At 24.9% G+C, this 13049-nt stretch overlaps 2 protein-coding genes across 2 annotated transcripts; both read right to left on the reverse strand.

Moving 5' to 3' along the window:
- Positions 1 to 1829: 1829 nt before the first annotated feature.
- Positions 1830 to 3087, reverse strand: LOC113859698 (transcription factor MYB8-like). Its single transcript, XM_027492406.1, has 3 exons — positions 2955 to 3087; positions 2714 to 2843; positions 1830 to 2268 (listed from the first exon to the last, which is right to left on the reverse strand). The coding sequence occupies exons 1-3, from the start codon at positions 3085 to 3087 to the stop codon at positions 1830 to 1832; spliced, it is 702 nt and encodes a 233-aa protein (XP_027348207.1).
- Positions 3088 to 9118: 6031 nt separating this feature from the next.
- Positions 9119 to 10819, reverse strand: LOC113859699 (transcription factor MYB8-like). Its single transcript, XM_027492407.1, has 3 exons — positions 10687 to 10819; positions 10266 to 10395; positions 9119 to 9581 (listed from the first exon to the last, which is right to left on the reverse strand). The coding sequence occupies exons 1-3, from the start codon at positions 10817 to 10819 to the stop codon at positions 9119 to 9121; spliced, it is 726 nt and encodes a 241-aa protein (XP_027348208.1).
- Positions 10820 to 13049: the final 2230 nt, after the last annotated feature.

The raw sequence follows: 13049 nt of genomic DNA on the forward strand, positions 1-13049 counted from the left end.
AAATAGTTCAACGATTAAACTAGTCAATCTTATAGTCTATAAAAAGATTCAGTGTTTAAATTTTACATATAATATTAACGTATTTGACTCTTAAAAGAAACATTAATTAAAATAAAAAACGAAACTACTAAGAAAACAAAATATTACACTCCCTTTAATTTAAAATTATTATTATTTAAAACTTTAAAGTTTTTTTTTAAAAAATTATACATGCCTTTTATTTCAATTATATTAAAATCAATAATTATGTTAATTAATAAATTTTCAGGATTAATCTTAAAGTATAATAATTTTAAAATGAAGAGGGTAACTTAGAATTGGTGTTCATCAAAGAACAAGGCTTGGTTTTTTTCTCCTCGAACTAGGATAATTCAAAGTCGATTTAAACTATATTAAAATAAAAAATTTATTTTATATATATATATATATTTTGCAATATGGTTTAATTTTAATTTTTTATGTTTAAAACCAAATGAAATTAAACTGATCTAAAGTATATTTTATTAAACCTATTTAATCTTTTAAAGAACAATGTAAGGTTATTATAATTCATATGGTAATTTAAATTAAGTTATGGTTCATGATGATTAAATATTTTTAATAATTCTTATATATTTTACTTTTTATTTCATAAGCATTGTTTTTGAAATAAAAATTAGTTAAAAAAATAATGAAAATGAGATATATTTTTTCATACACATTAGTAAAGTTTTATTTATTTACTAAAGATAATATTATTGAAGGTTATAAATATTTACTTTTCTTAGTTACAGACAAATACACTAACTCAATCTCCTTATCTAAGGTTTCAAGTTCAAGTTTAAAATTCCTACTGAAAGAACCCATTTCACCGTGCTAAGAATGTTTCTTACTAGAAAAGTATCTCTTCCAGTGAAAAATATTTATAAAATAATTTTTCTAAAAATTCTTAATTTTGCAGGTATTATTCCACTGATTATTCAATTATTGTGAGATTTTTCAAGTTTAGGAAAAAAAATTTAACCGGAATTAGACATTTTGCTTAACTGTTAATTTCACCTTCAGTAAATCAATGTCGATTGAGGTTAGAATTTGTGTCCTCTTGGAGATCTGGTTTTGGTGGAGGGTGGGGGCACTCAAAGATTATTTATTTATTTTGTTCTGTTATGGGGTGACCCAATAACTTTGGCCCATGAAAACTGACAAGCATTAAACTTCAATTTTGTTTTGTTCATCATGGAATCATGTCTGCTAAACACACCAATTATCTTTTAGAAAAATACAAAATAACCATTGATATATATAAGGATGTTGGGATACATTGGGGGAAAAAAATAGTTCGCTGGCATAACAGTTTGAATTAGATTATAGAAGGCAAAACAGTTTTTCACCTTATCCAAACCTATACCAAAATCATATTATATACTTTGAAAGCATTCTTATTTAATTCTAAAGTAGCATGCATAAATTACTCCTTTTAGTTTTTTTATGAGATATTTTGTACAATCTTTTTTTTTAAGGCACTTTATATTTGTTATGAAACATTTATTATGTTTTTAATTTTTTAAATAAATAAAGTTAGTAAAAACTAAAATTATTATGTTATGATAGATTTAAAATTAAAAAATTAATTAATTTTAATTACTTTTAATAATTGTGTAATTTAGTAAAAGATATAATTCTTATGGTACATCAAAGTATCTCTCTGAGTGCTTGTATTTAAAAAAAAAAAAAGGTTTGAGACTACACTCTGTTTTTGGAATTGAAGACACAACAGTGGAAGGCTATTTGCTGTGTGACTTTAAGGAAATTCGAGAGTCACTTGGTAGAACAACAACTGTTAACTTCTATTACCATAAGAAAAACGGCTCCTCTCTCTCTGCTCCATAACAGGAAATGGGAAAGTAATTCTGATCCAATGCGTTTTCTGAAATAAAGGGTTCAGTCCAAAAATTACTACTAAATGCATCCAATGTTTCCCATGAAGCAACACTATCTTCTTCCCTTGACAAGTTTAAGGTTGATTCCCTATGACTAGAGGAAAAGGAGGGTGAGTTGTCTTCAGGGTAGGAAGTTTCCGAAGACATGGACACTGAACTTTCCAAAATGTGGTGGGAATCAACACTAACACCTTCGCTGATTGGGCCTTCAAATTCTATATACTCAGATTTCAACTCATGACATGTTGTGTTCTCATTGCGCCTCAAGAACTTCTTTAGGTGGCTGTGCCAATAGTTCTTTATCTCGTTGTCTGTTCTTCCTGGTAAGTTCTCAGCAATCAGAGACCATCTGTCACAACATATCATACCAAATGCTAAATTAGTAAATTACCCTTCTTTCAATTCATCTGATAAACAAGAATTGCCTTACAATTGCCGAGGCTCAACATTTGATCCCCTTGTTTTTTCCCAGAAATTATGATCAAATAACTCGAGAACAAAACTTTGGTATAATTTTTTAAAGGACAAAACTTATGTGCTATTTTTAAGTGTTGTTGTTACTGTTTATTATTAAAATTACAGTTATGTTATCACATATTACTACAGAAAAAATATATTTTTATTAATAAAATAACACTAACAACATCTAAGACACTGTACTTAAGTTCTGTTCTTCTTCAAATATTTTTAAGAAAATATCACCAAATCAAATGGTGGTTCGATTAACAGTAGGGGCAACTGATATTCCCTATCCAAAGATTCTGAAGATTAATGAGATGTCACAAGTTCCATACTTATTTCCATGCTTTTTATGCAAATCCGTGATTATTTGCTCTTCCTTCTGGGTATAGTTTCCTCGTTTAAGATTTGGCCGCAGGTAATTCATCCAACGAAGCCTGCAACTCTTTCCACATCTGGCCAACCCTGTTAGAGAGAAGAGAATTACAATAAAAATAAGATGATATGATTAAAAATTAAAACTGATATAGTCTTGCAAATTTGATGCTTGATGTTTGGAAGTTAAGAATTTCATACCTGCAAACTTGGGGAGTTGACGCCAATTAGGATGGCCATATCTTTCAATGTAAGCTAGGAGCCTTTGATCCTCTTCCTCACTCCATGCACCTTTCTTTATTCCATTTTTATCAAAATAAGGAGCTCTTACCATGTTGCAGGAATATCTTTCTCTCAGACCAAAGTTAAGTGGACAAATCAGCTCAAAGCAAAAGAAGATAGAATTCCTCGGTATTAATACTTGGGCTTGAAACGCGTATCATGTGTTCTGACAGCTACAATCATGACTCAACTTATATAATATGTAGCATGATGGACCCCACTTTTTTTTTATTAGAGTTTTTTCTAAACAATGTAATGTCTCCTTTCACACATGAGAAAAAGGGGTTCACAAGTTAATTTGCTGTTGCATCAATATTTTATACTATGTTTGTCCGAGACAAGGACAAATTGTCCATTATAATAAATAGAATCGAAGGAAACGACAGACAAATGTTTTTTCTTTCTTACCCTCGCTCAATGCTCTAAATTTATCCATGTGTAGGAGTGAAGGAAAATGACTTTATTTTTAATACAATAACATTTAATAATCAAATATATTATTTTGATTTTAAAAAATGCTACCAACATGAATAAATAATAAAACACAAATCATGTAAAAAACATGAAATAGTAAACGAAAAGTAGTGAAAAGAGATGCATTATTACAAAATCAGTTAACCTAGTAAATAGTAGGCATAAATTTAAATATCATAATGTAGTAATAAACAATAGTAAAGAATAAAAATACGAAAATAAATAAATAGAATATGGTTAGGGTACTTGGGACAGTATTGATTATTTGATTTTATATTCAGCCAAGTGTTTAACCTTTACATAAAGAATTGTAAAACCAATACTTTTCCCATTTCTTTAATTACGTAGTAGACGTGGCGTGATTGCTTGGCGCAAAGTATAAAGTAAAATGAAAATGTGGGGCCTGTTTGGTATTTGCATTTTTTTATGCACAATGGGGCCTATTTGCCATTGTCCTGATTCATGGAAAGTGCTAGAGGTATTAAATTAATAATTGAGATTAGTGCAAGTTTACTATGATATAATATCTCAGTGTCACAAGAAACCACCCAAAGATGCCTTCTCTATGATAAATTAAATGGCGTCGTTATAAAAACAAAAAGTATATATATTTTTGGCTTGGATCGTTCATTCTAAAAAATTTCAACTCGTGAAGGAAAAAAAAAATAAATAAATCAATTGATATGCTCGGAAGGATTATGTACTGCAGTGTAAACATGTTACACAAATAAACACTACTATTTTATTGCATAATTAAATATTAATAGATATTAGTATAAAACTAATTTACGGTAATTTTTTAATCAATATAATTAAGTTCTACAATTAATTTTCTTTATCTAACGTTCCAAAATCCTTAATTTTCTAATCAAATATATTAAATTTTATTATGAATTTAAGATATAAAATAATTCGTCGAAACCAATCGGAGGGCATGCAGAATAGCAGATTACTCTAATTTGATCCTCACTTAGCCTTATTTGAGAAAATACCAATTAGATATGAATTAAAAATATATTTATCAATGATGATGTAATATTTTAAAAATATATCTATTATCTATCAATGGAAGGTGCCATGATTTAAGAATTGCTTTATGTATCAATTAATTATAAAATGATTATATTATGATATTTCTTAAAAATTAAATATGTTTATAATAAATATTAATAAATTTTTAAAATATTAGGTTAAAATTATATAAAATAATTTTGAAAAAGACTATTTTATAATTCTTAATTAATATTTTTAAGAGATCATCTAGCTTTTAAAATAAAAAAATCTGACGACAAGTAACATCAACTTAATTGCAGAGAGATTAGCTTGATGAAGAATTTAATGTGAATGACCCTACGACAGCGTGGGCAACTTACGTCACGGGTTATGATGTTAGCATCTATTAAAGAACACGATAAAAAGGAGGCAACTCTTACTTTAGTGACAAACGTGCAAAAGACCATTATATCCACAAAAATAATGTGTCTATATATATCACACATTTGAATAATAATATTCACAGATTCCTACGTCATTCGGTGTATTATTTGAATTTAAATAACTTTTTATAAAATATAAGAGTGATTAATTTAATTATTAAATCATCTTATATTATAAATATTAAATTTTATATAATTTAAATATTTATAGATATAATGTTCAAAATTTGATATTTATATATATTTTAAAATATGTTATTAATTAAAATTAAGTAATAAGATAAATTATATGTTAATTTTATTTTTTATAAACTCTATAAAATTAATTTATTTAATAAAAAATTGAACTAATAGTTGGATTAGTTAATTTTATATTTTATTAAAAATTATTAAATAATATAAATATTGTAGTTTGATTCCTAATGTCTTCTACCCAAACGATTATTGACTTTATAATATGTTAAAGTTGTTAATAGATTAGAGACCAGACAGTTGTGAGACCTAAAACTAATTGCTGCACATGATTTATGGTTGAGAAAAATTTATGCATGGTAAAGTTCAACCAGATAATCTCTTGTTAAACAGGTCAATCATATATACATGATCATAAAATAGGGTCTTATAGTACTTAAATACTAATATCTAAAACAATAAGAAGATTTAATGTCAACATTATGTTCATTTCAATTTTTAAAAATTCATAATAATCTCCAAATGCAATAAATTTATATTTTAATTAAAAAAATCATTTGATTGACGCTCAAAAGTTAAAAAAATAAATTAATAAATAATATATTAATTTTATCATGTTTAAAATATTAAAATCAAAATGAATTGATTCTTACAATTTTAAGTATATCTCAGTCTAAAAATAAATAATTAATAATATTAAAATTTATTAAAAATAAATATTCATTAATTTTATAATTTTAATACAATAAATATAAATTTTTAAACTCAAGTTTTGAGCTGAAGTTTGCAAATTTTGATGTTTATCATTTAGTGGTGATTATAATTTCGCGTTTCTTCATTTAAACTGTATTCTATACTTTATTGAGGCAGTGTTGTATGAAAACTTTATTGGTGTATGATAATATATGGGTTGACCAGAACAAAGTAATATTCGCACGTATTATATAGATTATGTTATTAATTATCGACCGCGAATAGCCAGCGTTAGCAGATTACGTCATGGAAATTAAGTCAGCAGTTGTTAAATTTGACGATAAGTAGCATAAATATTTTCTTAATAAATTGCACGTGATTAATATAATCTAATCGTTCAATCAGGACAAAAGAATTGGCTATTAAAATAAGATGACTCTTTAAGGTCTTTTTGTCTTTTGTTGGAGTATTAGCTTAAAATTGTGCAACTCTATCAAGAATCTAATCAGCTGTCTTTGATTCATCTTAATTACTTTAAGAGTTGATCCTGACTCTATCGTAAAAACTAGAGGTGTTAATTTAGTCTTAGGTTTTATAACTTTAATTTTTTTAACTCCATATAAATAAAATGTGAGTTAATGTTAAAGTCAAACGTAGATTAGTCTATATTTTTTTAAAAATAATTAATAAATATTATAATATTTTTAAAATAAAATACACATATGTTATTTATTATTTTATTAATAATTTTATTTAAAATGAATAAAAATATATTTTAAAAATAAATTTTTTACCAGTTTAAAATTAATTAAAATTTAAAATTACAAATATTTATTAATTTTTGTTTAGTTTATAAATTACATTTTTACATCAATAAATATTATAATATTAAATATTATTTATTTACAGTTTTTATGATAAGAATATTGTATTTTTTTAATATATTAAATTTTATTTAAATAAATTATTTCAAACATTTTAATATTATATGACTTAACAAATTTAACTACCGTTATTTTTCGTATTGTCAGTTTTGTATTTCTTTTTGTGGCTTTTAAAATTTGTTATTAAACACGTGATCTTCTTAAAATGATTTATATAAATAAATAAATAAACATATTTTTTATAGAATAATTAATAAATATTTTTAATAAAAGACATGTGTGTTTATTTATTATTTTTATTAAATTATTTTATTTAAAATTATATTTTAAATATAAAAATGTATTTTAAAATATTTTTTTATCAATTTTGTCTAATCAAATTATTTTACTTTAAAAATAAATTATATTAAATTAAGATAAGTCAAAATTTAAAATTTTAAACGTTCATTAATTTTTATTAAGTTTATAAATTATTTTTCTGTATTTATGATTTTTGATAATATTAAATATTATATGTCTATGATTTTCAAAAATATGCAATATTATATTTATATTTTTTTAACACATTAAATTTTATTTAAATAAATCATTTTAAATATTTTAATAATTTGATAACAAATGATTTAATAAATTTAATTAATATTATTTTTTGTGATTAATTTTGTGTCTTTATGGTAACTTTAAAAATATTTATTCAACATATAATATTTTTAAGATAATTTTATAAAAATAAATAAATAAAATATAATAACATAAAAAAATTAAAATATGACAAAATTTATGATTAATATTCAAATAAAATTATAAAATAATATATTAAAAAAATTTATAATTAATAATTTTTTTAAAATTAGTTAGCCCATAAGTTAGTCTTAACCTACTTAATCCTATGAGCTTTTGGATCTTACGAATATTTTTATATTGTAGATTTTTTGGTCCAATAGACCTTGTGGCACTGACTCACATAGGTTAGGACTAAATTAATTAGAGCTAATCCATTTGACACATGTAATAAAAACATGATAATTTTTTGAGTTCTCTAATAATTTTACCAATTTTTTTTATTTTTCATTCAAAATTAAAATTTATTATTTTATTTCAATAATATACTTCTTTTTCAAAATGATAATTATTAGTTAAAAAAACCTGCCTACCTTGAACCAAACCAAACATATAATTGTTTTGACAAAATTATTTTAAATCAACAAATATGTGTAACAAATATAGATTTTTAATTAATTTTAAATAAAATAATTTAATAAAAATTATAGACATGTACACTGCACAAGTACAGTTACTAGTATTTTCATAGAAGTCATCGCAAGAAGAAGAGATTATTATGTGTGAAATATATCATTTTAATGTGTGAAACGAAGAAGAGATTTGATGTTTTATCGTGTGATTTAGACTTAGTGTAGATTTATATTTTAGATTATGTTAAAATTTCTAATTTTAGTGTTTTAAAATTTTTATATTTTAACACTAAATTATTAGGAAATATTCGACCGAAGTTGCTGTGAAAAATGTTAGCGTTATTGATATTACAGTGAGTGTTATTAAAGCTAGAGGGTTAAAATGACAGCTTGCATGACATGATAACACTTAAATCAGCATAACTGAAACCATAATAATGTGTGGAAGTTGTAAATGACATAAAAACTCATTTATGAACAGTTTTGTACACATGGAACTTCAATTCTCTTTCTTAAAGATTCAACAATATTCAACTTAGAAGTTTTTTTTTTATTATTATTTTCCTTCTATAATGTATATTTACTTTGCAAGTTAAGGAATAATAAATCAGAATACAAACATTTTATAAATGTAACTTCTACATTTTAATTTAAATGTAGTTTTTAATTAAATATTTACTTTTGTTTTTAATATTTTTTTGGATTAATAAATCATTAACTATGTTAGATTCAATTTCGTAATTGAAGAATTTGTTAGTGAATTAAATTTTGAAATAATTTACATGGTTGTTGATATTTTACGAATAAAAATAGATAATTATTTTTTTTTGTAAATTTTTTAATTTTAATTATAAAAATTAAGAAAATATGATTTTTAATGTGAAAAAAAGACTAATTATCAAAGAATCAGAATTAGCATAATTTAGTAAATTTTATCTTTAATTTTAATTTGTTGCTTGAAGTAAAGTTTAAAATAGGTATAACTTATTTTTCACATTATTTTCCTTTAGTGGCATAAATATTTCGTCAAACTAAATCAAAATCAGTCCTCCAGTCCTCCTATATGGCTATATCGTATTATTATATGCTGAATGCTATTTCTCATGTGAAACAATTTGTAGTGGGACATGAATCTCTAACATTTCAATTTAGAGCTTCCAAAATACAATTTACTATGAAGATACAAGAAATCAAACAAAGTTTTGAAGATTCTACAACAAATATGTACCATCGAAATTCAAAATCAATGATTCAGCATTACATATCTCATCAGTATATGTATCCTGATCCTCTACGAGGAATGGTTGAGTCCAAAAATCGCCAATGAATTCTTCGTATGTTACCAATGGAGGAGCAGTGTCTTCTTTTGATATGGAGCAGTTTACGGTTGATTGTGCAACGTTAGAGGTGTTGTCGCCTTCTGAAGTTTCGGTGGACACTGTCAACGAGCTTTCTAGAATATGATATAAGCTATCTCCAACATCAGCACATGGGCTTTTAGATTTTACAAACTCATTAGTCTCATTTAAATTTTCCTCAACACTGTTATCATCTATCTTGGACACATATGGTGTGATCTCGTGGCTCTTTAAGCTCTTTTTTATGTGGCTATGCCAATGATTCTTTATCTCATTGTCCGTTCTTCCAGGCAGTTTTTCAGCAATCACGGACCATCTGTGAAGTTAGAGATACTAAATTTAAATCCATATGCTATCCATAAAAATATGTTACATATTATTTATGCATGCACATAATTCAATTACATTTAACATCTCAAATTAATTTTATCATGATAAATTATGCTCAATTTTATCAAGTACTTTTCATATTGTTTTATAACCAAAATGAGAGCTTCGTGTCAATAACACCAAATACACTTATGATACTACATTTTAATTTTATTCCATCTTTAAACTAAACAATCATCACATACTCAACCAATACAGTAGTTAGGTTTATATTAAATTTGAGTTACATCTTAGCTTCCCAATTAATTAAACTATAATTCATTCTTCTAATTTAATCACATACAAGCCCAAAAGGACAAGAAAACATGAAGTACGAGACAAAAATAAATAAATTAATTAGCAAATTAATTGAATTGTGTGCCATGCAATTTTACTTGGACACGCATTCAGATTGTTTAATACTTTTTCAGTTCGATTATGCAACTCATCCAAAGCAGATCGAAATGCATATCTCAAGATCTGAAAATGGTTGGAGAACCCAGAATAGATATACAATAAACTGTTTGTTATATATATTAATGTGTATCATCAACTATGCTCGTTTCCCAGGGACACTCGAATTATGTGATTCAAATAAAATATATAAAAATAATACTGCAAACTTATATACCTATTTCCAAATTCTTGGTGTAATTTGATGATTATTTCTTCTTCCTCTTTGGTGAAGTTCCCATGTTTTAGATTTGGCTTCAAGTAATTCAACCAACGAAGCCTGCAACTTTTTCCACACCTTGCTAAACCTGTAACAAAACAACACTGAAGACTTATCAACATGTACATGAGTTCTAGTAACCAATAAATCCCAATTTTTTTTTTCTATTTCTAATTCCTTAATATATTTTAACAACGGTGAAAATAATTCAGGCAGCAGGGGGTTTAGGATAGTTGAGTACCATGGATACAAACGTCATTAATCAAATTAAAAACTGAAAATATAATTATGATTAATTAATACTACTAAATCAAAGTTTTGGTTGAACTGGAAATTTCAAAGCATATAATGGAGACTGAACTAATTCTTACAACAATACCTGCAAACTTGGGGAGTTGACGCCAATTAGAATGACCATGTTTCTGAACAAAAACTCTTAACCTCTCATCCTCTTCTCTACTCCATGCACCTTTCTTCAGTCCATTTTTGTCATAGAAAGCAGCTCTTACCATACCTCTTAAAAGTTAGACTTTTGGTTTATCCGAAACAATAACCAAGCGTACAACTCAAAGCACCGTTTTAGAAATTATCAGCTTTTTTATACTATATATTGGGAATTATAAATTAAAACGCGTGCTATATCTACCGGTATTATAGTAGTACTGTTCATTAATCAACCCTAAATAAAAAAAATGGACCAAAACCCCATCTAGGTCTGGCATATGCTATTTCTTTATTACAACCAAATACCGAAAAAAAGTCATGCTAACCAGTGTTTAATTAAAAATTATTATTATTATTTTATTATAAATTTGAATACAATTTTAAGGTAAATTTAAATTTAAATTTTTATCGTTTATTCTTTAATCAGTCCCGTTAACAAGTTTAATTTCTTGATATCATTCAGAATTATAATAATAAAATTAATATGAATGCCTACCAAAAGATCATAGAAGTCCAGGGATTGATTATTACTCAAGTTAGAACGCAAGTGATATCTTGGCGACTTTAAGAGTCTGAACATAATTAGATTAATGAATGGAATATATATATATATATATATATATATATGTGTGTTTTTAAACTATGAGGATAAATAAATAAATAAATATATTTATTTATCCTCATAGTTTAAACACATTGAATTTACATCACTTTCTTTGTGTAAGAGTAATCAAATTACCAGCTGTACATATTGGATAATTAAATGTCAACCTTTCACATACAGTCGTACTCTAGCCTGAATACTTTGTATTGAACTTTAAATCGCAATGCTTCCCTTGGTCCTATGCCATTAATAAAGCACACATTTATACATGATATTTTTTTTTCCAAGGTGCGAAGCACTGCTCGTACTTTGTGGAACATAATATTTAATGGAGTAACAATCAAACAATAATATAAACACTGCAAATTTATATTAATAATAAGATACGTTATGTAAACAGATAATTTGAATATTATTAAAATTTATCATTAATAACAAAAATATTTTTTAAACAATAATATAAACACTGCAATTTTTTTTATTATGTCTTATATCTTTAATTGATTTATTCATATTTCATACAATAAAATATTTATCATTAATAATAAAAACATTTTTAAAAAAATATAAAATTTAATAAATTTTAAAATAATTATGTAAGATTTTACTTATTTTTCATTCAAAAAATTATTTTAGTTCAATAATATTTATATAATGCAGAAGCAACATTGGTTAAAATTAATTTTATAAAATTAAGGTCATCCTAAATTTAAAACAGTAATTGGATAATGACGGTTTGAAGGCTGGCGCAAGGATAATAGATTAGCTTATCCTATCACTAAATTAAATAAAATTTAAAGCATCGATGGAGACGAATAAGAACGTGGGATAATTAAGGTTCAGTTTAACTTTCAAGACTCGCGGGTCACCAGGAATTAATTAAACTCGTTCATTAGATGAGGTTCCAACTCACATGCGAGTTATTAAGGTTTCACTGTTTATTAACAACAAACTAGCACGTTTTAAATTGAGGTAAAATTAAAAATTAAAATAACAGTACTTCAGAAAAATAAAATTATTAAAGGGGATTGGATTAAGTAGAAGAATCTGATTTTTTTTACAAACTCGTCGTCATTTATGATTTGAATTCTTATCAACAGAGATGTTCACAGATAATATATAATTGTGCCTCAACTCAAATTACTTCTTATACTGTTGAACTGTGGCAAAATATTACATATTAATTAAGAATTAATAAAGTATAACAGGAATTGTATTCATTGTTCACTATCGGAATTTTATTTTATTATATTAAAAATAACTTTTTTTTTTGCTTTTTTAGCCAGTGGAATATAAAAACATTAATTAATTAAATTTTATAAATTTTTAAATTAAGGTAATAATTATGTAGATAAATTATGCATAACAAAATAACAAATAATCTTTATATTTATTAATTTAATATAACTTGTCAAAATAAAAACATTTGGAGATGAGTAGAAATTAGAATTAACTAAATTAAAACATTATTTTTAGAGATGAGTAAAAATTAAAATGTAAAATGTCTAATATTAGAGCAAATACATGGTTTACTAAGAAAAGAGTGAAAACTCTTTACAAGAAATTAGAATGAGTGCCACCAAAACTTTATAATATAAAAGAAAATCACAGGTGGATTCATGAAAAGGAAGAACAATGCTTATGTTAATAACAAGCTAGCAAGGTGATTGAACTAGTTCTTGTACATAAATGAA

This window comes from Abrus precatorius, unplaced genomic scaffold (assembly GCF_003935025.1).
Source record: "Abrus precatorius isolate BTA unplaced genomic scaffold, Abrus_2018 Scaffold2, whole genome shotgun sequence".
In the NCBI taxonomy this organism is placed as follows: Eukaryota; Viridiplantae; Streptophyta; class Magnoliopsida; order Fabales; family Fabaceae; genus Abrus; species Abrus precatorius.

Bases quoted from the DNA above. Each gene is read 5' to 3' on its own strand.
- LOC113859698 (XM_027492406.1), bottom strand. From the start codon at position 3,087: ATGGTAAGAGCTCCTTATTTTGATAAAAATGGAATAAAGAAAGGTGCA. The intron at 2,844-2,954 runs GTATGAAATTCT...TCTCTCTAACAG, and splicing joins TCAACTCCCCAAGTTTGCAG to GGTTGGCCAGATGTGGAAAG. The intron at 2,269-2,713 runs GTATGGAACTTG...ATGTTGTGACAG, and splicing joins CATAAAAAGCATGGAAATAA to ATGGTCTCTGATTGCTGAGA.
- LOC113859699 (XM_027492407.1), bottom strand. From the start codon at position 10,819: ATGGTAAGAGCTGCTTTCTATGACAAAAATGGACTGAAGAAAGGTGCA. The intron at 10,396-10,686 runs GTATTGTTGTAA...GTTTTGTTACAG, and splicing joins TCAACTCCCCAAGTTTGCAG to GTTTAGCAAGGTGTGGAAAA. The intron at 9,582-10,265 runs GTATATAAGTTT...CTAACTTCACAG, and splicing joins CACCAAGAATTTGGAAATAG to ATGGTCCGTGATTGCTGAAA.